Source organism: Panthera leo, chromosome A2 (genome assembly GCF_018350215.1).
Source record: "Panthera leo isolate Ple1 chromosome A2, P.leo_Ple1_pat1.1, whole genome shotgun sequence".
Lineage (NCBI taxonomy): Eukaryota > Metazoa > Chordata > Mammalia > Carnivora > Felidae > Panthera > Panthera leo.
Window position 1 is genome coordinate 18,125,899 of NC_056680.1, and position 27,982 is coordinate 18,153,880.

General features: G+C 50.2%; 4 protein-coding genes and 1 pseudogene across 11 annotated transcripts in view; 2 read left to right on the forward strand and 3 right to left on the reverse strand.

The window, feature by feature from the left end:
• Positions 1-63: 63 nt before the first annotated feature.
• Positions 64-27,925, reverse strand: CCDC71 (coiled-coil domain containing 71). Of its 7 annotated transcripts, XM_042929334.1 has the most exons (6): positions 27,689-27,738; positions 24,791-24,826; positions 14,412-14,523; positions 7,293-7,371; positions 5,579-5,749; positions 64-1,704 (listed from the first exon to the last, which is right to left on the reverse strand). In XM_042929334.1, the coding sequence occupies exons 5-6, from the start codon at positions 5,629-5,631 to the stop codon at positions 231-233; spliced, it is 1,527 nt and encodes a 508-aa protein (XP_042785268.1). In that variant the 5' UTR covers positions 5,632-5,749; positions 7,293-7,371; positions 14,412-14,523; positions 24,791-24,826; positions 27,689-27,738; the 3' UTR covers positions 64-230. The 7 variants fall into 7 exon arrangements, with proteins under 7 accessions (XP_042785268.1, XP_042785270.1, XP_042785267.1 ...); XM_042929336.1 differs by lacking the exon at positions 24,791-24,826 and having other exon boundaries at positions 27,689-27,925; XM_042929333.1 differs by lacking the exons at positions 24,791-24,826; positions 27,689-27,738 and adding an exon at positions 20,726-20,998 and having other exon boundaries at positions 14,467-14,523.
• Positions 7,890-12,934, forward strand: KLHDC8B (kelch domain containing 8B). Of its 2 annotated transcripts, XM_042929340.1 has the most exons (6): positions 7,890-8,219; positions 9,176-9,684; positions 10,758-10,922; positions 11,276-11,500; positions 11,599-11,700; positions 12,092-12,934. In XM_042929340.1, exons 2-6 carry the CDS (start codon positions 9,309-9,311, stop codon positions 12,286-12,288), a joined length of 1,065 nt encoding a protein of 354 aa, XP_042785274.1. In that variant the 5' UTR covers positions 7,890-8,219; positions 9,176-9,308; the 3' UTR covers positions 12,289-12,934. The 2 variants fall into 2 exon arrangements, with proteins under 2 accessions (XP_042785274.1, XP_042785275.1); XM_042929341.1 differs by lacking the exon at positions 10,758-10,922.
• CA2H3orf84 (chromosome A2 C3orf84 homolog) lies at positions 13,685-23,608 on the reverse strand. The gene is made up of 4 exons (XM_042929342.1): positions 23,499-23,608; positions 21,397-21,510; positions 14,467-14,523; positions 13,685-14,094 (listed from the first exon to the last, which is right to left on the reverse strand). Exons 1-4 carry the CDS (start codon positions 23,523-23,525, stop codon positions 13,687-13,689), a joined length of 606 nt encoding a protein of 201 aa, XP_042785276.1. The 5' UTR covers positions 23,526-23,608; the 3' UTR covers positions 13,685-13,686.
• LOC122214333 lies at positions 18,082-20,451 on the reverse strand (annotated as a pseudogene).
• Positions 24,897-27,982, forward strand: part of IHO1 (interactor of HORMAD1 1) — a 37,187-nt gene continuing 34,101 nt past the window's right edge. The window contains exon 1 of the mRNA XM_042929330.1: positions 24,897-24,925. The gene's annotated coding sequence lies outside the window, so the exon portion shown is untranslated. The remainder of the gene's footprint in view (positions 24,926-27,982) is intronic.

Genomic DNA, 27,982 nt, shown 5'->3' on the forward strand with positions numbered 1-27,982 from the left:
TACAACTTGAAGAGTAACAAATCACAGTGCATCGCGCCATGAGAACACCCCTCCCACCCGCCCATACCACCCCATATCCTCCAGTCTCTGAAAGGAGAATGGTGGCTCTCAGAGCTCTGGAGAGGCACCCGGAGTCCTTGGGGTTGTAGAATCCATGGGCATTGCACACTGTGCCACTGGTCACACAGACAACTGGGCTCAGTTTCCCCAAACATTGCTACATGAAGGAATCAGAGTGCTGAGTATGGCAGCAATGGCTGGAGCTGTATTACAGGGGACAGGTTCACACGGAGGATCCGCTGAGCCCGCTGCCGAACCTCATCGTCTGAGGACCGCCTGTCCACCTTGATGGCCCGGAATTTCAGCAGCTTTGCTGTTCCAGGCCTTAGCCATGCCTTAGGGGATCGGGACCCAAGTCGTGTTCTTTTCCGGGGAGGAAGATCCTTTGCCTCCTCAGCCCTTTTCCTCTTCTGCCCCACAGTCTCAGGGTGGCTTTTCTGGCCCCTTCTTGCAGTCCTGGTCTGAACAGACCCTTTTGGCCTGCCTCTGCTCCTGGACTGGGTCTGAGTTACCTTGGCCTTAGATCTCACTGCCTTGGCCTTGGCCCGCACTGCCTTGGCCTTGGCCCGCATAGCCTTGGCTTTGGCCTTGATCCGTGCTGCTTTGGCCTTGGCCCTGATCCGTGCTGCCTTGGCCTTGGCCCTCATCTGTGCTGCCTTGGCTTTTGCCCGGGCCTTGGCAGCTCTGGCCTGTGTTCGAGCCACCTTGGCCTGGGCAGCTTTGGCCAGTGTTCGAGCTGCCTTGGCCTGGGATGTTTTGGTGCCCAGGGCAGAGCCACTTTTCATTTGTAGGCCACTGAGGGACCCAGTAGCTTTGCAGGTCTTTTTCCGGGGCATAGTGCCTTGTTGGGGTCTGGCCCTGGGGCCTCTATGAGTCAGACATTTGGGGCCCTTGCTTGTGCCTGTTTTGGGAGCTTTGGGCCGAGAGTTCCCTGGTCTCTTCCCTGGACCTTTGCGCAGCTTCAGGGGAGAGTCTGTAAGTGAGAGCTGCAGTGACTGTGCCTTATGCTTGGCACCCAAGCAGGGCATGGGAGTCTTTAGTGGAACCAGGGCCTCAAGGACAACAGAGAGCCGCATGGCAGGGTAGACACCTGGATAGAGGTGGGCAGGGAAGCCCACTGCTGCACCCCGGGCACGGCTGGCACTTGACTGCTTCAGGGAGCTCAGCAGCAGGTTGGTGGTAGCGTGCTTGGCAAGGGCTGGTGTGGATGCTTTGGCCAGCCTTCCAGATAGTGGCATAGGGAGCAGCGTGGCCCGGCCTGCAGGCAGTCGCATGGCAGTTCGGGGAGCACTGGCTGGAGGTGATGTGGCAGCTGGGGTGGGGGCACGAGCTTGCAGCTTCGTCTGGCTTGGGGGGTTAGCTGTGCATGAACTATAGCCATAGACATCACCGCTGCGCAGGATGGTAGGTTGGAAGCCATCATCCCGCAGGCCCTGCAGGAAGGCTACAAGCTGGGCCTCTGTGGCACTGAGATCCTGACTCATGGGGTTAAAGACAAGCAGCGCCTCCTCCAGGGCCTTCTTCCCTGCCGTGGAGATCCGCGACCAGGAGTGCACAGCTTTCTCCTCCACATGCTGCACCACCACGCTCATGGCATTAGGCACTGCAGATCCGCCTGGGTATCCGCAAATCAGCGCTTGGCACCTCCAAGACAAGAAGAAAAGAATCAGTAAGAATGGCACTGAAGGGCGTTTGGGATGGTACAGCATGTTACTCTTGATTTCGGGGTTGTGAGTTCAAGCCCCATGTTGAGTGTAGAGATTACTTAAAGAAGATATATCATTAGGGGCACCTGGGTGGCTCAGTTGGTTAAGCGGCCGACTTCGGCTCAGGTCATGATCTCGCAGTCCGTGAGTTCGAGCCCCGCATGGAGCTCTGTGCTGATCGCTCAGAGCCTGGAGCCTGTTTCAGATTCTGTGTCTCCCTCTCTCTCTGACCCTCCCCCGTTCATGCTCTGTCTCTCTCTGTCTCAAAAATAAACGTTAAAAAAAAAATTAAAAAAAAGAAAATATATCATTTAATTAATTAAAAAAAAAAAAGATTGGGGCACCTGTGGCTCAGTAACTTGAGCATCTGACTTTGGCTCAAGTCATGATCTCATGGTTCATGAGTTTGAGCCCTACATTGGGCTATTGTCAGCGTAGAGTCAGCTTCGGATCCTCTGTCTTCCTCTCTCTGCCCCTCCCCCGCTGGCTTCCTCTCTTAAAATAATTAACTAAACTTAAAAAAAAAAAGATGAGCACTGGGATAAGGGACAAGGCATGTAGATAATAAGTCCATCAGGGCCTGTGCTCTCCTTGATAACAACTATGGATACATAGGGCTCTTGCCATAGTGAGCCACTGCTTGGGGCAAAGCCCTGGTTTCCTGACTTACTATAGTGGCAGGGTGAGGATTGGGGTGGCAGGAGGGACCCACATGGGTCAAAGACAGTTTTGAGATAAATGTCCAGAAGCTCATCAGAGCCATCTAACATGCTGTTGGGTCCCTAGGAAGATTTGGGCTTGGTTGGCCCATTTTAACTCAATTCTCTATTTTCTGAGACCAGAAACCTGGTATTAGACTCAACCCTGGGAATAGAGGTGAATATCCATCTTCAAGGAGTCCTGTACAGAAAGCAAGACAGAGACCATGAAAGTTCTTGGGAGTGCACACTGACACCCAGCTCAGCCTTCCAGTGGGTCAGGGAAGGATTCCTAGGAGAGGCAACACCTAGGTGGGACATGAGTGATGAATAGGAAGGACCAGATGAAAATGGAGCAAAAAGGGGAACAACCAATACAATGTCTTAGAAATGAGAAACAGTAAGGCACATTTAATGTGTGTGACTGGAGTCTGTGGTCAGGGCTGGGCGGTCTAGCTGTGAAACCAGCTGAGAGCAGGGCAACATGAGCCTTTAAGTCTAGTCAAAGAGCCCAGACCTACACTCAATGTCAATGCCCACCTCTGTTCCTCCAGCTGCTGTTATCCAGGTGCTCAGGGATGAACCTCCCTGTCCACCAGAAGTTCTGCTTTTGGAGTCCCCAGACAGGCTCAGAAGCCTGACTCCCAGGACTCAAATCATGGAGACTAACCTCAAAGCAAGAGTCAGACTCTCCTTCAACAGAAACTAAAAAGATAAGTAGCAGATACTCATGACACATGTCTGGGCAATCAGACTGCCTGTGGGTCAAGCAGCCAGACCAAGAGCTCAAGGTGTGACAGCCAAATGCTCCAACAGGATGGCTAATAAGGTGGACACTAGAAATCTGAGCTGTCCTAACTAGGGTCTGGAGGGCTGCAGACCTCAGTACAGCCCAGATGGAGCTATTTGGGAACACTCAAGTTGTACCAGGCTTCTCTGAAGAAGCCACAGGCCATCAGTCATGACTAATGTCTAATGCCTAACCTGGTACTGAGGGCTCCCAGAGGGAGCCTGATCCCAGCTGTACCACAGCATTAAAAGATCAGCTGGGATCAGGCAGGTCCCTGGGGCCAAGAGGCGCGTCTGTGCAGCTTCTTCCCACCGCCCTAATGGAGCAGAGGAAGTTTTCAGAATCCCCTGGAGGAAGTGCCCTGGGGCTCTTTGTTTGGAAACATTCTTGGATCCTCAGGTGTCTCTGGCACTTCCTCTCTCCAGAGGCCATTCTCCAAACACAATCCTTGCACATGACTTTACTTCTTTTATTTTTTTCTTTCCAGGGGATGTAGTTTTCAGGGCTGTGAACTGTAGAATAGGGAGGAGCCTGTTCCCCGCAGGCACAGATATTAGGGGTGAACCGGGGGCTCTTCCGCCCAGGTCGGTCTAGACTCTTGGGAGGGGTCTTCTGGGTTTTCCAAGAGGCTCCGGAAACAGAGGCTGCAGTCTGGTCCCCGACTTCCCTTCACACGTGCCCCCGGGGCCGACAGGGAAGTTGATGAAAGATGGGAGACAGGAGAGGCCTCATCCAAAGGGGACCAGGTTGGGGGGCAGATCAGGGCCACTGGCCTGGGAGTCCGCGTCCCTGGGGCCTGAGCCGCGGGCAGGAGCGGGGATCTTGAAGGCAGCGAAACGCGCGGGGCGGGCGGGGCGAGCCCGACCCGGTCGCGCAGCCCCAGGGTGGGGTCGCTGAGCAGGGGGTGGGGGTGGGGGAGGATCTTGGCCGGGCTAGTGGAGGGCGCGGGTCCCGAAAGGGCCGACCGCCCGGCCCATCCGCCCTGTCGCCTCGCGGACGGCCCCTCCGCGGCGCGGCTAGGCCCATGGCCCCAACCTACCGGCGCCGCCGCGGGGACCCAGGACGCGCCTCTGCGCCGCCTCCGCTGCTCCAACATGGCCGCCCGCTGCGCACCGGAAGTGCGCCGCGCTTCCGCTTCCGGGACCTGGCCCGCCCTAGTGACCCTTGACCCCCCGAGACCCCGTTTCCCCCAAAGTCTGGGAACGGGGTAGGTGGGTACCTAGGAAGGCTTCCTGGAGGAGGTGGCTGCGGGGACCGCTCTAAATCCATCCAGTCCTGGGCAGGAGTCTGAGGAGCAGAGGTGCTCTCAGAGGCTGTGGACAAGGCCTGCCTCAGTCCCAAGCTCCTGACTTGAGGGAAAGAGGAATGTCCCCTGCCTCGTTGGGAGTGTTGCAGGGGTATCTCCTCTGAGGGCAGCAGGCCTGCCTCTCTTCCTGAGAATGAGGCCCACGTGAAAGGATGGTGCTGGCGTGCACACAGCCCAAAACTGGGCATGTACAATCTGAGAGTCCTAGCATACCAATGTGGGCCTGAGGGTACTTGCCTAAGAGCATGTACATGGGTGTGGTGGGAGAACCCTTGCCCAACCTCAGCCCTGTCAATGGCAGGAAGTCCTGCCTCCTAGAATTCCTGTCCTTTGCCTAGGAGACTGGGACCTCAGTCTCGCTACCTGTACCGCTGGGGCCAGCAGAGGCGTGGTGGTTACAGGGTCCATTGCCCAAGCAGCACCAGATGAGAGGACACAGGTCAAAATTAACTCTAGGAGTCTAAGAGGTCAGTCTCTGATCAAAGGCCTATCTTAGTCAGGGGTCCCCCAAGTCCAGGATGGGAGCCAGCATGGAAACTCTGGTTTCATGGATGAGATAGTTGGGGACATTTGTACTTCAGTTAGAGCCTGCGCTATGAGGCAGAAATACTGCCACAACTCTTGGACCCTGACATGTACAATGGTGCCAAATTTAGTAGCTGAGGGTAGGTGGGAGCCTGTGGGCAGTCACAAGATGCTTCATTTAGGGACTGGTTAATAGCTTTTCTCCCTCCCCATATGACCCCAGGATCCTTAGGCATAGAAGGGTCTAGGCACCCCTAAAGGGAAACACTCACCCCCGCCCTCCCTAGGCCTCAGCTGGCACCTCTGAGCTTCCTAAGGCCTCAACACTCATGGTAAGGCCCTCAGTGCCTTCAAGCATAGCCAAAGTGTGCAACAGTAAATGCAAACTCCTGTTCCTTTGGGGTCAGTGCTTCTAACTCTTCATTCTGTTAGAAAGAGGAGAATGGTGGGGTCCCAAGGGCCAGGATCTCCTGGTACAATCAGGAAGTCCCACCTTGGTATGCCCAGTCTCCAACTGTGGGTGAGCCCTGTCTCTGCCCCATCCATGGTTGAGAATTAGCTGCTACTCTCAGGACCAATCCAGCCTCATCTTCTACCCCAGTTGTCTTCCACAGCTTCTCCAAAGTCAGCAGTGTTGGCCCCCTGTATGTAGGTGGTTCCAGGACTGTGTAAAAAAAAAAAAAAAAAAAACAAGTCCCATGAAGAGGTAGAGCTCAGCCATCAGGGATGGCATGGACTTAGGTGTGTCCTGGAAAGGGGAATCCCTCTCTGGTGATGTCCATCCCAGAGTTCAGTGAAAAATGGAGGACTTAGCAGGGTAGGTCCATCCCCAGGCTGTATCCCTTGCAGACATTAGAACTGAAGGGATAGTAGGGGTTAGGGGTCAGGGTTATGGGTACCTAGCACTCTGAGGGGAAGCTGACCCTTCTGCCTCTTGGTGCTCAGTATGTTCCAGATGGAACCCTGGGAGCATTCATCAAAGTGTGACCTGACCTGGAATTTGGTGGATGCTGACCCTGTAGGCATAACTGGGATCAGACAGGATGAGGTTGGCAGAGACCACAAGGTTGTCTCAGGATCCAGCTCTTGCTCTCCATTTGGCATCTTTTACAGCCCTGAGTGATGGGACCTAGACCCATTTCCACCTAATCAGAGATCTGGTGGATATCTAGTTGTGGGCGAGGCCAGTGGGCCTGGGAGGGATCACTCAAGGAGGGAGTCTATGTGACAAAGAGAAAAGCCAGGTCTGGATCTTCAGGAGCCACTTCCAAGGGAGAAGAGGAACCAGAGCCTGTAAAAGACTCTGAGAAGCAGCACAAGCAGGAGCAGAGGTGCCAAGGTGTCAGCAAGATTTCAGTTGAGATGAAGACCATAGGGACCTGTAGTTTTAGCTATATGGTGTTCCATAGAGACTTTGACAAGAGCAATTTGGGGGAGCAGTGGACATGAAGTAGCAGGCATCAGGTGATTGGAGGGGAGGAAGGGGAGGCTGGAGGGACTTGGGGGTACTGGGATGTGTCTTAAAGTAGGAGGCTTTTAAGCGCTTAATTGCTGGAATGGAGAGGAGAAAGGGCCTGGAAAGGGAATAGTGGGAAATGTGAGCGTTCTGCAGGGCAGTGTGAACACCCCGTGGAGGAAGGTACAAGTGTGCTAAGTGAAGAGCAAGTGAAAGGCAGAGTGAAGTGAGAGGATGGAAGCCACCTAGTCAGGTTCTGAAACCTGCCTTGATACCACCATTTCCATGTAGTCCTTCCAACTCCAACTGCCAGCCTGTGAAAGGAGCTGGACTCTCTAGTCATGGAGAAGGCTCTGCCCACACTCAGGGCAGGCTTCAGAAGTTTGGCAAACCAAGGACTTAGTGCCTCCCCCCACCCCCCGCCCCAAACAGCTCTCAACCCGTGACTGATGGAGATTTGAAAATGAATTCCTCAAGCAACCTTTGCTCTGGGAGAGAACCCAGCAAGATTTGGTCCCAGTTGCCAACAGTGGTAACTTGCTTGATGACACACCCTTTATTGGCTGCTTTCTCTTTCTGCCACTCCTCTGCTGGTGCTTCTTGGCCTCATCTCCCACATTAACTATATATACTGCTATCTTTATCTCCAGATGTGCTTCTGGGGAAAGTGAGACACACACTGTCCATGAAAGAGGGACAAGATAGTAGCAAGCACAGAAACCCACAGGATTTCTTCTGGGTGACCACCAACCTGCACGAATGGGCTCCCAGCTCACAGACTTAGCCAATACTCTGCATGCTCAGAAGATAGGCTGGGCCAGGGTCTGGGTCTGACATAAATAGGCCTCTGTCATACCAACTTGCTATGAACAGTCACAAAATGTCTTGGGCCCCAGAGTAGCCCAGGCCTCAGGCCCTGGAGAGAGACCTGCCTGGCCTCTGATTCTTGAAGTTCATCCCTTACTCAGAACTACCCTCCCCACAAGAACTTTCCCCACCCAGGCCTGTGGAAGGGCCTGTCAAGCACTGAGGCCGGCACTGTGTGCTCCTCCATCCCCTGCTAGCCTCACTGTCCACCATAGGACTTAGCGCCCTGCTGTGTGCCTGGGGAAGTGCGACCCAGCCGCCGACCCCACCAAAGGCCCAGGCCACGCCCCAAACGTCCTCCAGGGGGCGCCGCCGCGAAGCCGGTCTTTGGGCTCTTTGAGCTTAGTGCTGGTGGGCGGGCGCCGGTCCCCCAAGCCTGCTGGTTCTGCTAGCCCGCCCTCCGCCCCTTCCCCCGCGGGTGCTCCCCAGGCTGGGTCCCACTCCGAACGATTCCCCACCACACACGTGTTGTGCTGCTCACTGCTGCTTCATTTCTCCTCCTGCCCGAGGTCGGACCCTAAATCCTGGACAGGCCCAGCGTCCACATGTCCATTTGTCTGTTTACCGGTTTGCGTGTGACTGTGGGTCGACGCGCCCTGCTCTGGCCACGGCAGGTGCAGGGTTAAGGCGGGGGGAGATTTTCCCCAGTCGGGAGGGGGGACGAGGGGCGGACCCGGTCCAGCCCCGCCCCGCGCCGAGCCGAGCCGGAGCCCCGCCGGAGCCCCGCGGAGGCTGGCCTCAGCCCCAGCCAGAGCCGGCACGGAGCCGGAACGGCGGACCCCGCGTCCCGGAGGCGCCGGAGCCCCGGCCGGTGAGTCCCGCAGGAGCCGCGCTCAGGGGAAGTTTGGGGCGCTGGGCGCAGAGCCCCAAGCGCGCTCGCCTGGACCCGCCCCCCGCCTCCCGCGAGCTGGAAGTTTGGGGCCAGGAGGCCATCACGCCAAGGGTCCCAGGAGCGTGGCCCCCACGGGAAAGGAAAGGCTGAGGAACTTGGGGATCTGCTGTGGAAGTCCAGCTGCTCATTCCTACTGGAAACGCCCTGGACTATGGGAGTCTAGAGTCCTATGATCATGGGATCCCCAAATCAACCCCCCTCCCCTACTTCTGGACACCAAGGAGACTGGCCTCTGGGAACCTGGCGCGAACAACCCCCGATAGTAGACCTGAAGGGGGAATGTGGGGCCCTGGCGTCCATCTCCTCCTCTCCTAGTCCCAAACGCCCTGATCTGGCCTTTTGCTGGTGGGAATGGATGATCTCTATGGAATGGCCCCCAAAAGGGTTGTAAGTATACCCTGGAGTCTGATCCCTGGCAGCATGTGGGAGACCCACTGGAAGCCAATAAGGGGAGGGTACAGTAGGACTCCATTCATGCAAAGCACCAGAATGAGGATTGTTGAAAGGAAGGGAAGGGGGCCAGGGTGGAGTGTCTTATCCTAGTCAACTTACCTACCACCTGGACCTAGATTACTTACCTACCACCTAGACCTAGATTTGGCTGGGGCGGAGGTGTTAGGTGAAGGCAGGGGGTGGGAGGAGAATCCTTCATGCCCCATAGGAAGAGGGGAATTTGCCTGAGTATCTGGTAATCTGCCTTCTTTCCCACCCCAGAAGCACCTCAGCAGTGGTGTGCTAGCCAACAGGGGTATGTCCTCCCCCATGCCTTCCCACCAGTGATTCTGGCCAGTCCTGCCCTTACCTACAGACTGCTCAACTGTACCCCGAGGGACTGGTCAATGGCCCTGACCCTTTGTTTTCCCTCTCTCCTCCAGGTGAAGGCAAGGTCCCTGGATTGGTCAGACACTCCCTGTAGTCCTGATAGAGTCAAGATGAGGCCGCATCATGCCCCTCAGTGAGGCCTACAGCCTGAGCAGATAGTATGGCCTACCACTGGAGGTGAACACCATGGCTACAGGAGGTGGCCGGGACTTTGCTTGGCAGGTGTTCCCACCCATGCCCACCTGCCGGGTGTATGGCACAGTGGCATACCAGGATGGGCACCTGCTAGTGTTGGGGGGCTGTGGCCGGGCTGGACTGCCCCTGGACACTGCTGAGACACTGGACATGGCCTCGCATACATGGCTCACACTGGCACCCCTGCCCACTGCCCGGGCTGGTGCGGCTGCTGTGGTGCTGGGCAAGCAGGTGCTAGTGGTGGGCGGTGTGGATGAGGGCCAGAGCCCTGTGGCTGCTGTGGAGGCCTTCCTGGCTGATGAGGGCCGCTGGGAGCGTCGGGCCACCCTCCCTCAGGCAGCCATGGGGGTTGCAACTGTGGAGAGAGGTGAGTGGCCTTAAGGAGGTCCCTGAGGTGCTCCAACACCCTCCATTCTTTCCTTGGTCCCTTACTCTTAGAGTTTGGAAAAAAGATGTAAATTTTGTCTGAGTACCCTGGACATAGATTTGATTCTTATAAAGACCCTCTCCTACCTAGCTCTGAGCTGAGCTAACAGCAGCCTTAACTGCCTTTTCCAGCTGTGAAGTGGGAGAACCAGCCCAGGCTGGCCCCCAGAATGATGGGAGGCACCAACCACCTCCCTGACCATTCCTCCTCTCTAAGACACAAGGAGGAGTAGTTCAATGACTCTCAGGGTTATAAATAGTCTGGGGGAGGGGGATGGGAACAGGGCCTTGGCTCAGAGCCCAGTAAGTGCTTAGATTCCCCCCACCTTCCTCCCATATACACACTTACCAGGGAGCCTGAGATGGGAAGGCCAAGCTAGCCTGGGGATAGTTGCCATGGAAGCCCTCAGCTGACTGATCCGGTTCCCTAAGGACCCCCAGACATGCTCCCAGCTGACTCTGAGGGTGTAACAGGGCAAGAACCTACTCTAAAAGGGCAGGATATAGAGGTGCTGGCAGGGCTCTTTGGCAGAAGGCTTGCAGCCAGCACCTCCATCCTACAAGCCTAAGCTCCTCTCCCAGCCCCCAGCTGATCTCCAGAGTTCCCTCCCCAGTCTGAGCTCTATGCTGAGCAGATCCCCAAATGCCCCTCCCCGACTTAAATCATCCTCCACCTTCCTTCCCCTAGGGAAGTCCCCACCTTGTGGCCTCCAGGTCTGACCACCGGTCCTGCTTAGATGCCAGATTTGGTTGCCATAGCATCTCCAGGGAGACAGAGATGGATTATAATTAGATCATCTGCCTCCTGCTCTTCACTTGGAGGGGCCCTGGCCAGAGCAGGAATCCTAGCTCTCCCAGCCCCCACTCTGGGAAGTAAGGAGGGTTTCTGCTGCTTGGGAGACGTACTACACAGAAGCGGGTCCCCACCCACCCCCAGACCTGACCAGTGCAGCTGTCAGGGTAGAGTGCCCTGGCCAGGCTGAGGTGCACTCTGAATCGCTCTTTTCTATGCAGATGGTATGGTGTATGCTCTGGGGGGAATGGGTCCTGACACGGCCCCCCAGGCCCAAGTTCGGGTGTATGAGCCCAGGCGGGACTGCTGGCTTTCACTACCCTCCATGCCCACACCCTGCTACGGGGCTTCCACCTTCCTGCACGGGAACAAGATCTATGTCCTGGGTAAGGGCCTGGGGGTGGGGGCAGGGGAAGGATGTGGGAAAGGGGCTCGAAGTGCAGAAGCACCTATCTTCATAGGTTGGCTGGGATCAGGCTTAGTCTGGGATGGCAGAACAAGAGAAGTTTTGGGTGAACCAGGCTTGCTTGGAGGCTCTGACCTCTGGTGGCCCTACTAAGGCTGGAAAACCAAACCCCAATGCCTAAGGATCTTCAGGGTGGGTGATTCATGCTCTGTTGTGCACACAGCTGGGTATGGGTAGCTAAGGTGGGCAGCAGTAAAAGCTTAGCAACCTGGTGAAGGAGGAGCCTGTCAGGACTCCTAGGCTCCTTCCAAGGTGCTCCAATTCCATTGGCAGGGGGCCGCCAGGGAAAGCTCCCAGTGACTGCTTTTGAGGCTTTTGATCTGGAGGCCTGTACCTGGACCCGGCACCCAAGCCTGCCCAGCCGCCGAGCCTTTGCCGGCTGTGCCATGGCAGAAGGCAACGTCTTTAGCCTGGGTGGCCTGCAGCAGCCTGGGCCCCACAATTTCTACTCCCGCCCACATTTTGTCAACACTGTGGAGATGTTCGACCTGGAACATGGTGAGCAGTGGCTGGCCTGGGCTGGCCTCCCACTTTCCATGGGATGGAGGGGCACAGTGTGTGTTGGGGGACTTGATCTGACCTCCCCTTTCCTGCAGGGTCCTGGACCAAGCTGCCCCGCAGCCTGCGCATGAGGGATAAGAGGGCCGACTTTGTGGTTGGCTCCCTTGGGGGCCACATCATGGCCATTGGGGGCCTTGGTGAGTATCTGTGGGGCTAGGGATAGGAGGCGAGTCCAAGACAGGCGGGAGTAACCCCAAGCATGAGCACTCCCTCCTGCCCTTCTCCAGGTACTCCAGGGATCAGGGCTTTGTGAGCTTCCCTTTCCCAATCTGTGAGGCAGGCAGGGTGTGGTCTGCACGGCCTAACTCTTGGGGTGTCCCTCAGCACCTGACTGAGGGCTTTGTACCAGCAGAGGTTTAGGAGACAGAAACAGGTCAAGTGACCACTGAATGAATGGAAAAATAGAAATACGAAGAAATGAACAAATGATGAATGGGAGCGATGAGTAGCAAGGCCCTAGTAACCCAAGCAAAAGAGCTGGAGTCCTTGCAGTCTGTGCCATTTACAACTTCTGTCTCTTTCCTGCAGGAAACCAGCCATGCCCTCTGGGCTCCGTGGAGGGCTTCAGCCTTGCACGGCGGCGCTGGGAGGCCCTGCCTGCCATGCCCACAGCCCGCTGCTCCTGTTCTAGTCTGCAGGCTGGGCCCTGGCTGTTTGTCATTGGGGGTGTGGCCCAGGGTCCTAGCCAAGCTGTGGAGGCACTGTGTCTGCGTGATGGGGTCTGAATGCCTGATGGGACAGGTCCACTGGAGCAGCACAGTGCCAGAGACAAATGTCTGTGGCTCCTTTTGCTGCTGAAGAAGCTCACTGTGGCTCTGTGGGATGAGGGAGGCACAGGGGCAGGCAATTGAGACAAATGTCTCAAAGGGTGGGGGGGGGCTTTGTCTTTAGTGCAGGACATATATGCTTATACCCACTTTTATCCCCATTCATTCATGGACCACGCCTAGCTCCACACTTGCTCTGGAACTACTGGGCCCTCTGTCTAACTGGGAAGTGGGAGGCTGGGAGAGCTGGCCTCATGTCCCACAGGATTAGTGCCTACCTAGAGTTGGCCAGTCTCACCCCAATGGCTGTTCCTGAAAAATCCTATCTGCCAGCCTGCCTTGAAGGCCTCTGTGGCCCCAGGAGAGTTCAGAGAGGGCAGGGGACACAGAGGGGTTGGAGGAGTGGATACAGGAACCTTTAGAGGACCGGAAGAATATAGGCTTTGGGCCCTTTACACTGTTGACTGTGTGATCTTGAGCAAGTCATTTCACCTCTCTGTGCCTCAGCATCCTCATCCGTAAATGGGGATCTCTGAAACCTTCCTGCCCTACCTACCTCACAGGGCTGTTGTGAGGACCCAGGAAGTTCAGACATGAAAGTAAAAGTGCTGCTAAAATCTGGTGTGTGGCCCTGGTGTGGACTCCTGTGTTGCCCCTGCAACCTTTGGCCCTCCTTCAGGGGTCTCAACTCTCCCAGGGATGAGGGTTCAGAGTAGCCTTTTGAATCTGGCCTCTGATGTCTTAGCCCCACCTAAGCCTCAGCTTCTCTTTTGGTGACATAGGATGACTGCTGTCTACCCTACCCCCACCCACCGCAACTGTCCTGGTGTTAGAGGATACTCACACGATAGTCAAAGAAAAGCTACAACAAAACACCCCAGGGTCAGGAAACTACAACAAAGCACCCCAGGGTCAGGATGACCTCAAGGTCCATGTCACCCAGCAGCTCCTCGTCTGCTCACCTCCATAGGGAGGGGTAGTCCAGCGTAGGCTGTGGCCAGGGCAGTCTCCCCCTGTCCCAGCTTAGGCATAACTATGTGGCCACCCACCAGACCCCTAGAGACATAATAGCCTCCTGGAGAAATCAAAGCTGCCATCCTTTGCCTCCTCCTCCAGTCTTTGCTGGGTACAAGTAGGGGTCACTGACTCTGCTTTCCCTGCAGCCACACTGAGTGCAAGGTACTCCCAGAACTGACTTGCTTTGGCCATGGTACTTCCTATAGACTTTACCCCTTCTCACTTGGTGGCAGGGTTCCCAGGGCACATCCTCCCCTGCCCAGCATACAGGCGCCATGGACCTTACTGCTCTCCAGCTTCTAAGACCCCTTGGGCTGTAAGCACAGATAGGCCTCTGTGTTAGCCATCCTTGTTTAATGCTCTGGACCAGTTTAGACACTCAGAGACCCCAGCATGAAGGTAATGCTGCAGCAGCTTGGGTCTTGGGATCCCTGGGAGGTCAGGCAGTGTGTTGGTGACTGGCCCCACATTGTTGCTGCCACAATGGCCACCCTGGGATGGTTGGCAGAAGTTCTGCTGATAGGTGGTGCTGGTACGGGGAGGCTGGATCTGCACAAAGTGGACAAGGCGCTGGGGGAGGTCACTGAGTCCAGGGCCTGACCGGAAATTGGCCTGGTAGGAGGATTCAAGGGGCCGCTGCTGGCTCAACTCCAGCTCACAGGGTGCCCAGTGCAGGAAGGTGTGCCGCTGCCACAGGTGCTCCAGGTCTTTTCGCCTTCCGATTCCCTGCAGCAGGCAGTAGGGGCCCTCCTCAACGGTATGGGCCATTGGCCCACAGTCCTGGCACCACACACCTCCCTCCTTAGGTCCTCCTCAAGCCAAGCCTGCTTGGTGATGCCTGGCTCCCCTGGCCCGTACCCCAGCCTCTTTGGCCTGCTCCCCAGCCATGCCTTCCATTCCAGGGTGAAGCCTCTAGAAAGTCAGTGGGCCCCAGAATACTTGCACATTGTCAGGCAAGCTAGTGGCTGAAACCAAACCTCTGTTGGGGGAATGGGCTATTTTCCAGACAAGAGAGATTGTCAGGAGCCCTCCCTCCCCACAGTGTCTTATCCCCTCCACCCTACCTCAACTTCAACCTAGGCTGAGGGTCTGCCCACTCTCCTTCCTTTCTTCACTCACTTTGTCGAAAGAAGTACGGTTGTCATGCTTGGAGAAGAAGTGTTGCTGTGCTGGCTCCTTTAAAGACAGTGAGAAAGAAGGTGAATGGGGGGAAATGATGCCTACCTGCCCTTAAGATGTTATCTCAGGACCCATAATGGAGGGAAGATGCCAGGAGCTACTACCCCTAAACTGCTAAACTTGCCAAAATCCTGAAAGGGCAGTTACAAATTAAAGCACCGCCTTACTCCTAGGACATCTCATGCTGGCATTTGCCTCCAAAGCAAAAGTCTCTAGGGCTGCTGATTGAGGATGGGGCTGAGGCATCTTCTAAGACACACTGCCATCAGGAGGGCAGTGGTTCAAGGTTCGTGTCAGACCCTTTATCTCTAGATTGCCCAGGACCAGGACCAGAGGCTTCCTTTCTGTCCACATTTAATCCGTCATCAGCAACCCAAACTCTTGGCCCTGAGTAAGTACCACCTGAAAACTGTCAATTCTCTCTCTAGCTTGAGCTCTCTCCTGAATTCTAGACTCAATAGCCAACAGCCTATTTCATAGCCCCTTGTAAATGTCTTCCAGGTATCTCCAAACACATGACTGAGCTCTGGATCATTCCCCAACCCCCCCTGCCCAGAGCCTCCCCCAGCTCAGGCCATGGCAGCTAGGTCCTACCAAACACCTTGAAGTCCCCTTGATTCTTTTCTTTCATACCCTACATCCAGTGTGTCAAGAAATCCTGTTGATCATTCCTTCAATATGAACCTAGGATTGGACCATTCCTCAGCAAGTTCACTGCTTTCTCTCATCCAAGGGCCACCTCCTTCTCTTGCTTGAATTATTGAAAGAGCTTCCTACCTGGTGTCCCTGCTTCCGAGCTTTTCCCTCCAGTCTGTTGTCCTCTTAATAGGCAGAATAATTCTTATGATACATAGATCAGATCACCTTCCTTGTTTGCTGAAAACCCATGACAGTTCCTCATGTTTGTAAAAGACAAAGTCTTCACAGTGGTCCATGAGACCCACACTATATTGATCCCTCCATTACCTGCAACTCGCACTGGCATCTTTACTGCTCCTCAAACACACCAGCTATTCCCACCTTGGGCCTTTGCACCACCTGTGCTTTCTGTCTGGGACTCTTCCTGCAACTGGCCATAGGACTCCCTCTCACTTCCTTCTTGGGAGGGCTTCTTCAAGCACTACACCAGCAGTGCCATCATGCCAACTCTGCATTTTTCACTTTCTGGAATACTATGTGACTACATAGTATGATGTTGCTTACCAGCTAATACTCCTGACTAGAACATAAGCTCATTGTCTGTTTTGCTCACATCTGTAACTCCAACTGTAACTAGAACATAAGTTATTGTCTGTTTTGCTCACATCTGTAACTCCAAAACTGAGCATAGTGCCTGGCACTGGGCCTAATATGTGTTTGCTGTTTAAATCATGAACAGGGACAGAAGGTCCCTGGGGCATTTGCTTTGGCCCAGCTGGGAGCCAGAGAACCATGCCCTTCTCCAGGCAGAGAAAGACCACCTCCCAAACCCCCAGACCTCAATAGAAATCTCTCCCAAGACCATCAACCTTGACTTTGTGCCTGGTCTCTGCCCCCAGAGTCCCCAGTCTCTAGTCAGTCATCCAGCTTCTCCTGCTGTAGACTTGAATGAAGTGTCTGATCTGATGAATTCAGGCTTTCCTGGGTTGGGGTATGAGCAGTGGCTGACAGCAGGTTCCTAGAGTAAAGGCTGGGGCTAGATCCATCCCAGATCCCTGAACCAGATTCTTCAGGGTGGAGCCTGTGGTGTGTGTCTTTAACAAGCTCCTCTATGGGAGATCCTGCCTTAGACACCTGGTGCCAGTTTTCCAGGTAGATTGAAAACTCCATGAAGGTGGGAAGCCAGCCAGCCTTATCTTCCATTCCTCATAAAGCAAGCTGACACGACAGAGATTAAAAACCCAGGACCCTTTTAGAAAAAAACATAGGAAAAAATCTTCAGAATCTAGAACTAGGGAAAGAGTTCTTAGACTTGACACCAAAAGCAAGAGCAATAAAAGAAAAAAATTGACAAATTGGACCTCATCAAAAAAATTTTTCAAGTTTTGCTCTGTGAAAGTTTACATAAAGAGGATGAAAAGACAAGCTACAGGCTGGGAGAAAATATTTGCAAACCAAATATCCAATGAAGGAATAATACCTAGAATATATAGAGAATTCTCACAATTCAACAGTAAAAGAACAATCCAATTATGGGAATGCAAGCTGGTGCAGCCACTCCGGAAAACAGTATGGAGGTTCCTCAAAAAACTAAAAATAGAACTACCCTACGACCACTACTAGGTATTTACCCACGGGATACAGGTGTGCTGTTTCGAAGGGACACATGCATCCCCATGTTTATAGCAGCACTATCAACAATAGCCAAAGTATGGAAAGAGCCCAAATGTCCATCGATGGATGAATGGATAAAGAAGATGTGGTATATATATACAATGGAGTATTACTCGGCAATCAAGAAGAATGAAATCTTGCCATTTGCAACAACGTGGATGGAACTGGAGGGTATTACGCTAAGTGAAATTAGTCAGTCAGAGAAAGACAAAAATCATATGACTTCACTCATATGAGGATGTTAAGAGACAAAATAGATGAACATAAGGGAAGGGAAGGGAAACAAAAATAATATAAAAACAGGGAGGGGGACAAAACAGAAGAGACTCATAAATATGGAGAACAAACAGAAGGTTAAAGGAGGGGTTGTGGGAGGGAGGATGGGCTAAATGGGTAAGGGGCACTAAGGAATCTACTCCTGAAATCATTGTTGCACTATATGCTAACTAATTTGGATGTAAATTTAAAAAAATAAAAAGTAAAATTAAAAAAAAATCCAATTAGAAAATGGGCAAACAACATGAAGACATTTCACCAAAGAGGATATACAGATGGCAAATAACACAGGAAAAGATGTTCACCATCATTAAACGTTAGGGAAATGCAAATTAAAATCACAATGAGATATCATGACATATTTATCAGGATGACTAAAATAAAACATAGAGACAACACCAAATATTGGGGAGAATGCAGAGAAACTAGATCATTAATACATTGCTGGTGGGGATGTAAAGTGGTACAGTCATTCACTCTAGAAAACAGTTCAGCAGTTTCTTTTAAAAACTAACATACAACTACCATGTGACCCAGCAATTGCATTCCTGGACATTTATTCTAAAGAAATGAAAATTTATGTTCCCCCCAAAACCTGTACACAAATGTTCATAGCAGCTTTTTTTTTTATAAGAGTCAAAAACTAGAATCAGCCCAGATATCTTCTAATAGGTGAATCGTTACACAAAGTGGTATATACGTACCATAGAATACTACTCAGTAGTGAAGAGGAATGAACCATGAACAACTTAGATGAATCTCTAGGAAATTATGCTGAGAAAGAAAAACCAATGTCCAAAGGTTTCATGCTGTATCATTTTATTTATATGATCTTTTTTAAGGTTTATTTATTTTGAGAGAGATAGCGTGAGTGGGGGAGGGGCAGAGAGACACGGGGAGAGAATCCATGGAGCCCGATGCAGGGGCTCAAATTCACGAAACTATAAGATCATGACCTGAGCTGAAACCAAGAGTTGGACACTTGACCGACTGAGCCACTCAGGTGCCCCTATATAACATTTTGAAGTGACAAAATTTTAGGGAGAAGAGAGTGGTGGTTGCTAGCGATAAGAGACAGAAGAAGGGTGGAGGAGCAGGAGGCTGGTGGGTGTGGTCACAAAAGGCCAGAAGCAGGGATACTTGTGAGGTTGGCCAGTATCTTAACTATGGTGGTGGATACACAAATCTACATAGGTGATAAAATTTTTTAGATCTTAATATACACACAGAAATGAGAATAAGTAAAACTGGAAATCTGAGATAGGTGGATTGCATTAATGAAAATGTCCTGGTTGTGTTATTATACTATAGTTTTGCAAAATGTTATCATTGGGGGAAACTGGGAAAAATGTAGAATGGATTTCTATTATTTCTCATAACAGCTTATGAATTTATAATTGTTTCAATAAAAATTTCAATTAAAAAAAAAAAACCCTGGGAATCTGCAGCAAGCTCCAATTGATCCCCAAATTTCTTTTGCATCTCTATCCTCAGCTGAAGAATTGTACACAGCCCTGGAATGTGGATGCCTCTGTTTTTGGAGGCAGCCCTGACTATGAAAACTCACTATATATATTTTTTTGTCTTTTGATTTTTAAAAAAATTACTCAAAAAAGTTTCATTAAAAAAATTAGCTTTCTGACTGTGCTTGTGCCTTCAACACTTTAATAGCGTTTTTCTGCTCCTCAATAAGGAAAGCACACTTGATCTGGTCATGGACACACTTAGCATATGTGAAGTACCACTCTCCTGACATGGTTTTCTGTTTTAGACAACCTCATAAGAACTTTAGGTCTCACGGCACAAACTTCTTGAAGTCAGCCTGCTCATGTGCCACATGCAGATTTGGGGGCTTTTCCAATCTTGTTGGTATAAAAGTACACAATTCTATTACCATGGATTCAGGACAGCTTAGTTTTGTTAGAGACTGTATTGTAGGATGGCCTATGATGGTATGCCAAACTTTGGATCATTCTGAATGCCTCTAGACACCATCCCCAGAAAAGCAAAACTCACTATTCTTACAGTGGCAGGATAATCTAGTGACTCCCACTGACTTAAGTTTTGTTCTCACAATAGTGAGAGCCTGGTGAGAAGTGTGGTCATTTCCTTCCACCCAGGCAGTTCTGAGTATTCCTGTACCTGGAGAGAATTTCACCTGCTTCTTTGCTTCTAAACCATCTAATGCTCCTTTTCCATTGAGGTAGTAAAGCCTATAGTCTCTGAGCAGGTGCAGCTTGGGCTGGGGTTCCAGCTGAAGAGGCCTTGGAGGAGAAGTAGATTTCTTGGGAGGGGGCAGTATTTGTGTATGGGAAGGCTAAGGGACCTTGTGGAGGCTGGGCATTTTGCAGTCAGTAGGGTGCTGAGTGAGGAGCCCCTGTAACAGACTGAGGCATGGCAGGGGTTGCACCGCCAATGAAAGACCTACTCCAAATCATGGGTCCCTGGGACTCTTGTCTGATCTTAAGAACAAACAGAACCAGGATTACATGTCCCAAGAGTTAGGTAGGTGAAAGCTACCAATAAATTAATCTCATCTAGAAGATACAAAGAAGAAAAGAGAAATTTCTTGCGTCTAAATGACATGAACAAAATTTCTACCTGCTCCAAACTAAAGAAAAGTGGTGTCACATCTTAGAAAGGTTTTCAACAATAGTTATAATCAGCTGGCTGAAATCTGGTATCTCTCAACTAATAGGAAAATAAAATGTGCACCTTCCCCAAGCAGTCCCACTAATTAGAAGAGCTTTAGACCCAGAAAGAGCCACTATACTTGGCATTTATACAATCTGAGCCCAAGATACATAGATCATGCTGTTTGGAGCCAGTGGTAATGCTAGTAAATGATTTGTGTAGCAAGTCTTCAATTAAAATATGCCCCAAAACATGTTCCCTACTTCTTTCCTGGGGACCAGATTGAGAGGATGTTCCAGTTTTTAGGATTACAACTGCCACTGGGCTACTACAAAAACCTAGCCAGAAGTCCCCGGTTTGCCTCTATCCCTGCATTACCCCGGTTCCATTACTCTCAAGGGGAGGTGGACCCAGATGAGCAGTCTGGAGCTGCATTTGGGCCTGGCTCACTCAGTAGGCATTGCCAGCCAGTGCTTCCAACTGAGAATCCTAAGGAGATTCAGGCTCCATAGCATGGCAGCCTCCAGGACCCTGTTCTTGGCCTGGGAAAGCAAGTGCTGGAGAATTCAGATGGCAGATCAAGTAGGATCTGTCTAGAAGCTGGGAAGCAAGAAGCTGTAGTGGGCAGAGCATGTTCCACACACTCCTCCAGGTCCCTTTCCAAGGTCTTCCCACTGCTGTTGCCCACAGGGATGATCTGAGTGCATTCCTCACCAGGCTGCCTTCCCTCTGGCCACTGGAAAGCCCTGGGAGGAGATAGAGAGAAGAAAGGAGGAGGTGTTTCTTCTCTTAACTCCCTCCCAGGCTAGCCCTTGCCTGTCTGTGTCTCTCCACCCAAGATCATGACTCCTCTCAGTGTGGTTCTCTCCACACCACCCTCTCTTTCTGGGTTCTAGGAGCCATACCTTCCCCTTGTCCCTTTGGGTCCAAAGGTACTGACCACCTGGTTGTTACCAACTTGTGATACCACCTTTACCTGAGGCTCTTACATCTATTCCTTTGCATGTACATTCTGCTGAGTTCTCCTGCATTGAGTGAGCTTTTTACTGTTGGGACCCCCAACTGATGCTCAGTGCCCTCTCCTTGTCTCCAGGCCTAGAAGCAGTGGAGGGTCTGGGCTCTGCATCTCTCTCCTGTTCTCTGGAAGCCTTTTCCAGCCACCTCTGCCATCACTCCTTTCTGGTCCTCGTTGGCTACACATGTCACTTTATATGCTTCTTCCCTCACCAGAGAAGGCCTCCTGGGGCCCCCAGACTATAAGGCTGACTGTGTGTTTGACCATGGGCTTTTATGACATCAAAGAATCTAGGCTTGAGAGCAGTTGTTGGCAAAACTCAAGGCTTACATTATGGATTCTGGAAGCTCTCTTTCCATGGCCACTTACCCAACCTGGGCCCTGACTCTCCCTACATCTAGAAAGAACATTGAGCAAGACTATCTAGCCTGGTACTGGCTCTTCTCCACCCTGTCTGTAAGGGGAAGACCCGCCACTTCAGGGAAGAGGAGCCAGGCCTCATGCATTTCTTGGGGATAGGCTGGCATAAGATGTCAGTCCAGCTGTGGTAGGTCTAGGGATGATGCTCTTGGGGTCTGAGACAAGTAGAAACTGGCCCAGCCACCCCAGCTTTCCCCAGGGCTACCTTGTACCTGACATCGCCGCAGGAACACTGCTGGAGGCTGGGGCTTGGCTGCAAGACGGTATTCTTGAGCACTGTCACTCTTGAATTGGCCTCTGTAGTGCCCATAAAAGCCAGTGTTGTGCTATAACAAGGCAAGTATGAGGGTGAATGCTTCACAAATCCTTACCCTGAGTCTCAGACCTCAGGGTCTCCTGGCTAGAAGCCTCTCTTGGGAGCTACTGACAGAATAAAAAGAATCTGAGAACAAGAGACACCCGTCTGCCATCCATCATTAGAACAGTTGGCTTTAGCTGTGCTGGCTCACCTGGGAGGGCTAAGTGTGTGCAGGGAAAGGCTACCTTTTTTTTTTTTTTTTTCTTTCCCTTCTTTCCTTTCTTCCATTTTTCTTCACTATCTTTCCCTTGAGGCCCTAATATAAGCTGGGGAGACAGCAGTGAAAGGACTGAAAGATCCTGGCCCTTGTGAATCTTCCTTCTAGTGGAGGAGTCAGACACAGCAAATAGGGTCAGGGAAGAAATAACCTGATGACTAGGATCAATAGTGATAGAGAACAGGGATAGCCCCTCATGACATTGAGGGTGGGACCTGAACGTGAGAAGGAGTCAGCTGTATGAGGAACAGCAGAAGAATATTCTATGGGATGGGAACTGAAAGAGTAAAAGGACTGGAGGTCAGAAAAAGAGAGATATGTTAGAATAAACAAGAGGCTTTATGACTAAAGGATTGTGAGCAAACAAGTGAGGTAAGGTCAAGGAAACACTGGTTTAAAAATATGCATTCTCGGGCCACCTGCATTTTTTGGGTTGCCTGGGTGGCTCAGTCGGTTAGGCATTCGACTTCAGCCCAGGTCATGATCTTGTGGTTCATGGGTTCAAGTCCCTCATTGAGTTCTGTGCTGACAGCTCAGAGCCCGGGGCCTACTTTGGATTCTATGTTTCCTTCTCTCTCTGTCCCTCCCCCATGCATGCTCTTTCTCAAAAATAAATAAACATTAAAAAAATTTTTTTTAATAAAAGAAAAAAGAATATGGATTCTCTTCTAAGAACAAAGGGAGACTTTTCAGCAGGGGAGGGGCTCAAACAGGTTCTGAGCTGAGGTGATTCAAAGCACTGAGCAAAGTTTTGAGAACAGGCCACTGTCCAGTGATATGATCTTTCTCTGGGGATTGAATGGATCCACCTTGGGCATCCATTGACAAAGTCATGAATACCTGTTTGCCACATACCCTGATGTTCTGGGGCAAGAAGGGCGCCCTCTGAAACTGGGACACCTAAGCAAGGGATAAACTTTTCAAAATAAGTACTTCACTAACAGTGATACCTTCTGGAGAGAATTTCAGAGACAGGGACTGGCAAAAGACAGAAATGAGCATTTATCAGGGGTCTAAGAAGGAGCCATACTGTGTTGATGTCATTAGGTGGACACCCTATGGACAATAAGCATGTCTAGCCAGGGAACTCCTAGAGCCCAACTCTTTGTCCTGAGAGCTCCCTGGAGAGGATAGTTGTGGTTGGTCCTCCATGATCATAGCCCTGAGCAGAAAGAAGCTCTCCCAAGTTTGTCCTCTGGCCATTACTGTGGGTTCTTATACATGACTAAGAGGCCCTTTATCTTTTCATCCCACTGAGGGCTCAGGTTGCCCAACTTGTCTGTCCATCTTTCTACAGTCTGTTGGACGCTGCTTGCTCAATCTTCAGTTTAATTCAATAGTATTTACTGGGCCTTTACTGCATTCCAGGCATGGGATATACACATGGAAAAAAACAGTCTTTGCCTGCAAGATGTTCCCAGTATAGAGAACAGTCAAATTTCAGAAGTATGGGAGGACCAAGCAAAGGACTGGGAATAAATGGGGTGGCTATTAGACTAGGAGGTTCAGCTGGTTAGCATCAGACCAGGACACATGGAAAAGGACATGGCATTGTAAAGACTAGGTAGGCTACAGGGGTGACCTCAGAATGGCAGAGGGGGAGTGGGAAGTTCAAGGTCCTTCATGAGCCTGTGTGCTCAATGAAACCTGTCTTGCTAAATTTATTCTCATGATTCATTCAAATTTCAGGTACTACCCTAGAGCTAAGGGGCAGGATTAATTGTAAAATGCACTCTTACCCAGGATCCTACTAAAGCACTTTGCATCTTTCCAGGAAGGAAGCAGAAAAGGCAAACTTTCCTCTTGTCTTTTTGAGGCTATGCCTGAGGAAAGAGAATCTCAGAGGTCAACCTCTTGTTGCTTAGTGACAAAGAGAGGTTGTGACTGCACAATGCTGCTGGTTGTTGAGGCAGTGCCCAGTCTGCTACCCCTTTGTGCTTCCTGCTTGGTTTTACTTCTTTACTTCTTTATGAGAGAAATATGCCCCTCATCATTAACATTCTGGGAGAGTCCTTACATATAGAAACATAGTCCACAGTGGAGTGTGATGAATTCAGTCAATGAAATATCAAAGAATATTTTAGAGGTGAATCTTGCATTTTAGAATTGTGCAACCATACTGCCAGGGACATAAATTTAGAAAGCATTCCGTGGACTCAGAAGAAATGTTAAAAGGGTTTATGGCTCTTAGGATAAAAGTGCTGCTTCAGAATAAGGCTCTGTAAACTTTTCTCTCAGGAGTCTATGATGCCTGAGAACACTGGGGCAGGTGACTGTTACCACGGCCCCAGTGAAGAAAGAGAGCATAATAGAGCAGCAAAAGAAGGAGCATGAAAATATTTGACATTGTGGTTCCATTCCAAGCTACTCTTTGGCAGATTATTGTCTCTTTCTCATTTGTAACACAGGGACATGAAGAGTTCAGCCCTTTCACTAACCAAAAGAAGAGGCAATCAGCCTCTAAAAATGTACCAATAAAAAGCAGGGGTGCCTGGGTGGCTCAGTCGGTTAAGTGTCTGACTCTTGCTTTCAGCTCAGATCATGACCTTAAGGGTCAGGATCTCATAGTCAAGATCGAGCCCCATGTTGGGATCCATGCTAAGTGTGAAGCCTGCTTGGGATTTTCTCTCTCTCTCTCCACCCCTTCCCTGCTCGTGTGTGCTCTCTTTCTCCCAATAAACAAACTTTTTTCTTTAATTTTTTTAATGTTTATTTATATTTAAAGGAAAGAGAGACAGAGCATGAGCAGGGAGGGGCAGAGAGAGAGGGAGACAAAGAATCTGAAGCAGGCTCCAGGCTCCAAGCTGTCAGCACAGAGCCCAATGAGGGGCTCAAACTCATGAACCGTGAGATCATGACCTGAGCCAAAGTCAGATGCCCAATCGACTCAGCCACCCAGGCACCCCAAATAAACATTTAAAAAAAAGAGTTTAGCAGGAGGAAACATTTAGACCCAGCTGGTATCACTGGTGTAAGCCCTACTAGCCAGAAAGCCCACCCTACTATAGTTACCCTTAAGATCCCTTCTCACATGTATTCACAGGTACAGAAATGTTCATTGCAGCATCTGCATAGGGAAAGAAAAAAAACTGTAAGCAGTCTGAATGTTTTACCAACAGGGCTATAAGAAAGATACTTGAATCCACAAAGATATGTCTTAAAAACGGTGAGTCAAAAAGTCAAATTGTAGAAATATGCACAAATTATACCATTTATAAAATGATTCAATCATGTAAAACAATGTTATGTATTGCTTATGGATACAAACATATGAACTAAAAGTATAAAACATGCATAGAAATGATAAGCATCAAATTCAGGATAGAAGATAGATGAGATCATGGCTTGAGCTGAAGTCAGACACTTAACCAACTGAGCCACCCAGGTGCCCCTAATATATGTACACATACATATATATATTTTTTTTTTCTTAATTTTTTAATGTTTTTATTTACTTTTGGGAGAGAGAGCAGCATGAGCAGGCAGGGGCAGCGAGAGGGAGACACAGAATCTGAAGCAGACTCCAGATTGCAAGCTGTCAGCACAGAGCCCGACGTGGGGCTTGAACTCAAGAACCATGAGATCATGACCTGAGCCGAAGTCAGACGCTTAACCGATTGAGCCACCTGGGCGCTCCTATATGTATATTTTAAATAGGCTTTTAGAGCAATTTTAGGTTCACAGCAAAATTGAGTGGAAGAGATTTCTCATATACCTCCTGCCCCACACATGCATAACCTTTCCTATTATCAATATCTCCCACCAGAATAGCACGCTTGTAATTGCTGAACTTAAATAGACATGTCATTATCCCCCAAAGTCCATAGTTCACTCTTGGAGTTGTATATTCTATGGGTTTGGACAAATGTATACTGCCAATTACACGAATGCAATTACACGTATGCACCATTATAGTATCATACAGAATAGTTTCACTGTCCTAAAAACTCTCTGTGCTCCACCTCCCAACCCCCTAACCCATGGTAACCACTGATCCTTTTACGGTCTCCATAATTTTGCCCTTTCCACAATGTCAAATGGTTGGAATCTTTTTGATATATATTCACTTAGGAAGATATATTTAAGTTTCCTCTATGTCTTTGCCTAGCATGATAGCTCATTTCTTTTTAGTGCTTAATAATATCCCATTGTCTGAATGTACCACAGTTTATTTATTCATTCACTTACTGAAAATGATATCTTGCTTGCTTTTAAGGTTTTGCAATTATGTAATAAAGCTGCTATAAATATCCATGTGCAGGTTTTTGTGTGGACATAAGTTTTCAAGTCCTTTGGGTAAATACCAAAGAGCATGATTTGCTAGATCATATAACAAGACTATGTTTAGTTTTGTAAGAAACTGACAATCTTCCAAGGTGGTTGTACTATTTAGCATTTCCATTAGTGGTGAGAGTTCCTGTTGCTCCATATCCTCACCTGCATTTTGTGTTTGTTCTGGATTTTGGCCATTCTAACAGGTGTGTAGTACTAGCTCATTTTTTTAAAGTTTATTTATTTTCAGAGAGAGAACACAAGCAGGGGAAGGGCAGAGAGAAAGAGAGAATCCCACGCAGGCTCCACAATGCCAGCATGAAGCCTGATGTGGGGCTAAAACTCATGAATCATAAGATTATGGCCTGAGCTGAAATCAAGAGTTGGGAAATCAAGAGTCTAGTCACTTAACTGACTGAGCCAACCAGGCGCCCCTCATTATTGTTTTAATGTGCACTTTCCTAGTGATATATAATATTGAGCATCTTTTCATATGCTTATTTGCCATCCATATATCTTTTTTTTTTTTTTTTTTGGTGCATTATGTTAGATTTTTAGCCCATTTTAAAATCGGGTTGTATTCTTATTGTTGAGTTTTAAGGATTCTTTATATATTTTGGATAACAGTCCTTTATCAGATACCTTGAATCCACACACTTAGTTATAATCAGGTTTTTGCCCCTACTACAACGATTAAAACTGCTTCTGTCAAGGTCACCCATAATTAATTCTTACTTTTCATTTTCCTTGACCCATCAGGAGCATTTGACATTGATGAAGTAGGCAGTTAGTTAGACGTGATAGGTGCAGAATGTGCACTCTCACTTCAACCTCTGCCCCAAAGTGACTCCCTAGGTTCATTATAATATATTTACATTGTGGGTTTCACACCCCCAACCCCATGGGCAAGATGGCCAAGACAATTCCAGCAAGAACCTTGTAGGGCCAAAAATTCCCCCTCCCAACCAGTAGGAGTCCTCCCTTCTCAGTCAGAGTTGGCCCTAGCTATGACCCATAAACTATGCAAACATAAAAAGAAAAGACACCCATCTTAAAGACAGTTGCCATCTCTGGGCCTGCCCACTTTCCCATCTTAATAAACCTAATAAACTGCTTTGTGCTTGCTACCTTCCTCTGGCTGTCTTTATTCCAGTGGGGATCCTCATGTAAATCTTTCCTGGGGAATCCAAGAACCAGCCTTCCAATCAAACCTCCATTCTCCCACCTAACAAAATAGCTGGTCTCCTCCTCCTCTTTGAAGGATGGTCCAGGAGGCTTCCACAGCACCTCACTCTCCTGGTGTCCCTCCCCTGTCCCTGACCACACCTACTTTGGGTCCTTTACTGCTTTGTCCTTATCTAGGCCTCTAAAGTGTGTGTCCTGGGGCTCAATCAACACAATGTTTTCCATCCATGCAACTTTATTGGTGAACTCTCTATTTCACGACTTTAAAGGCCATCTATAACCATTAGAGGCAGAGTTACATAGACCCCCTCCGCCCAACACCCTTTGCCCCTGTCCACTCTGCCCTCAGGCTGCCCCAGTCAGTACCTAGCAGGCAAGGTACCTTGGACTATTTCTTTCCCCAACAGGCCAGGCCCCCAGTTCTGTGTTCCCTTTTGACCACAGCTCCTCTCTTCCCAGCGGCTCCCCTTACCCAGCTCTTGTTAGGACCACTTGGGCCCTAGCCATGTCCTAGCCGCTGGGCACACAGTCCTCTCCGCATGCAGCAGGGTGTGTGTCAGGTAACTCCTGAGCAGTCTGCCTTGCTGAGGCGATGCTGGGTGGGGTGTGGGTGGCAGCTGGGTGTGAATGTGGAGACACGCAGGTACCTCTTGAGAGGTACACGTGGGACAGGTAAGGCATGCAGCAGTACTCGCCGCGAGGTAGACCGCCTGGCCTGGCCAATGAAAGTGCTGGTGAAACCGGCACGCCCGTTAAAACCTTTAAC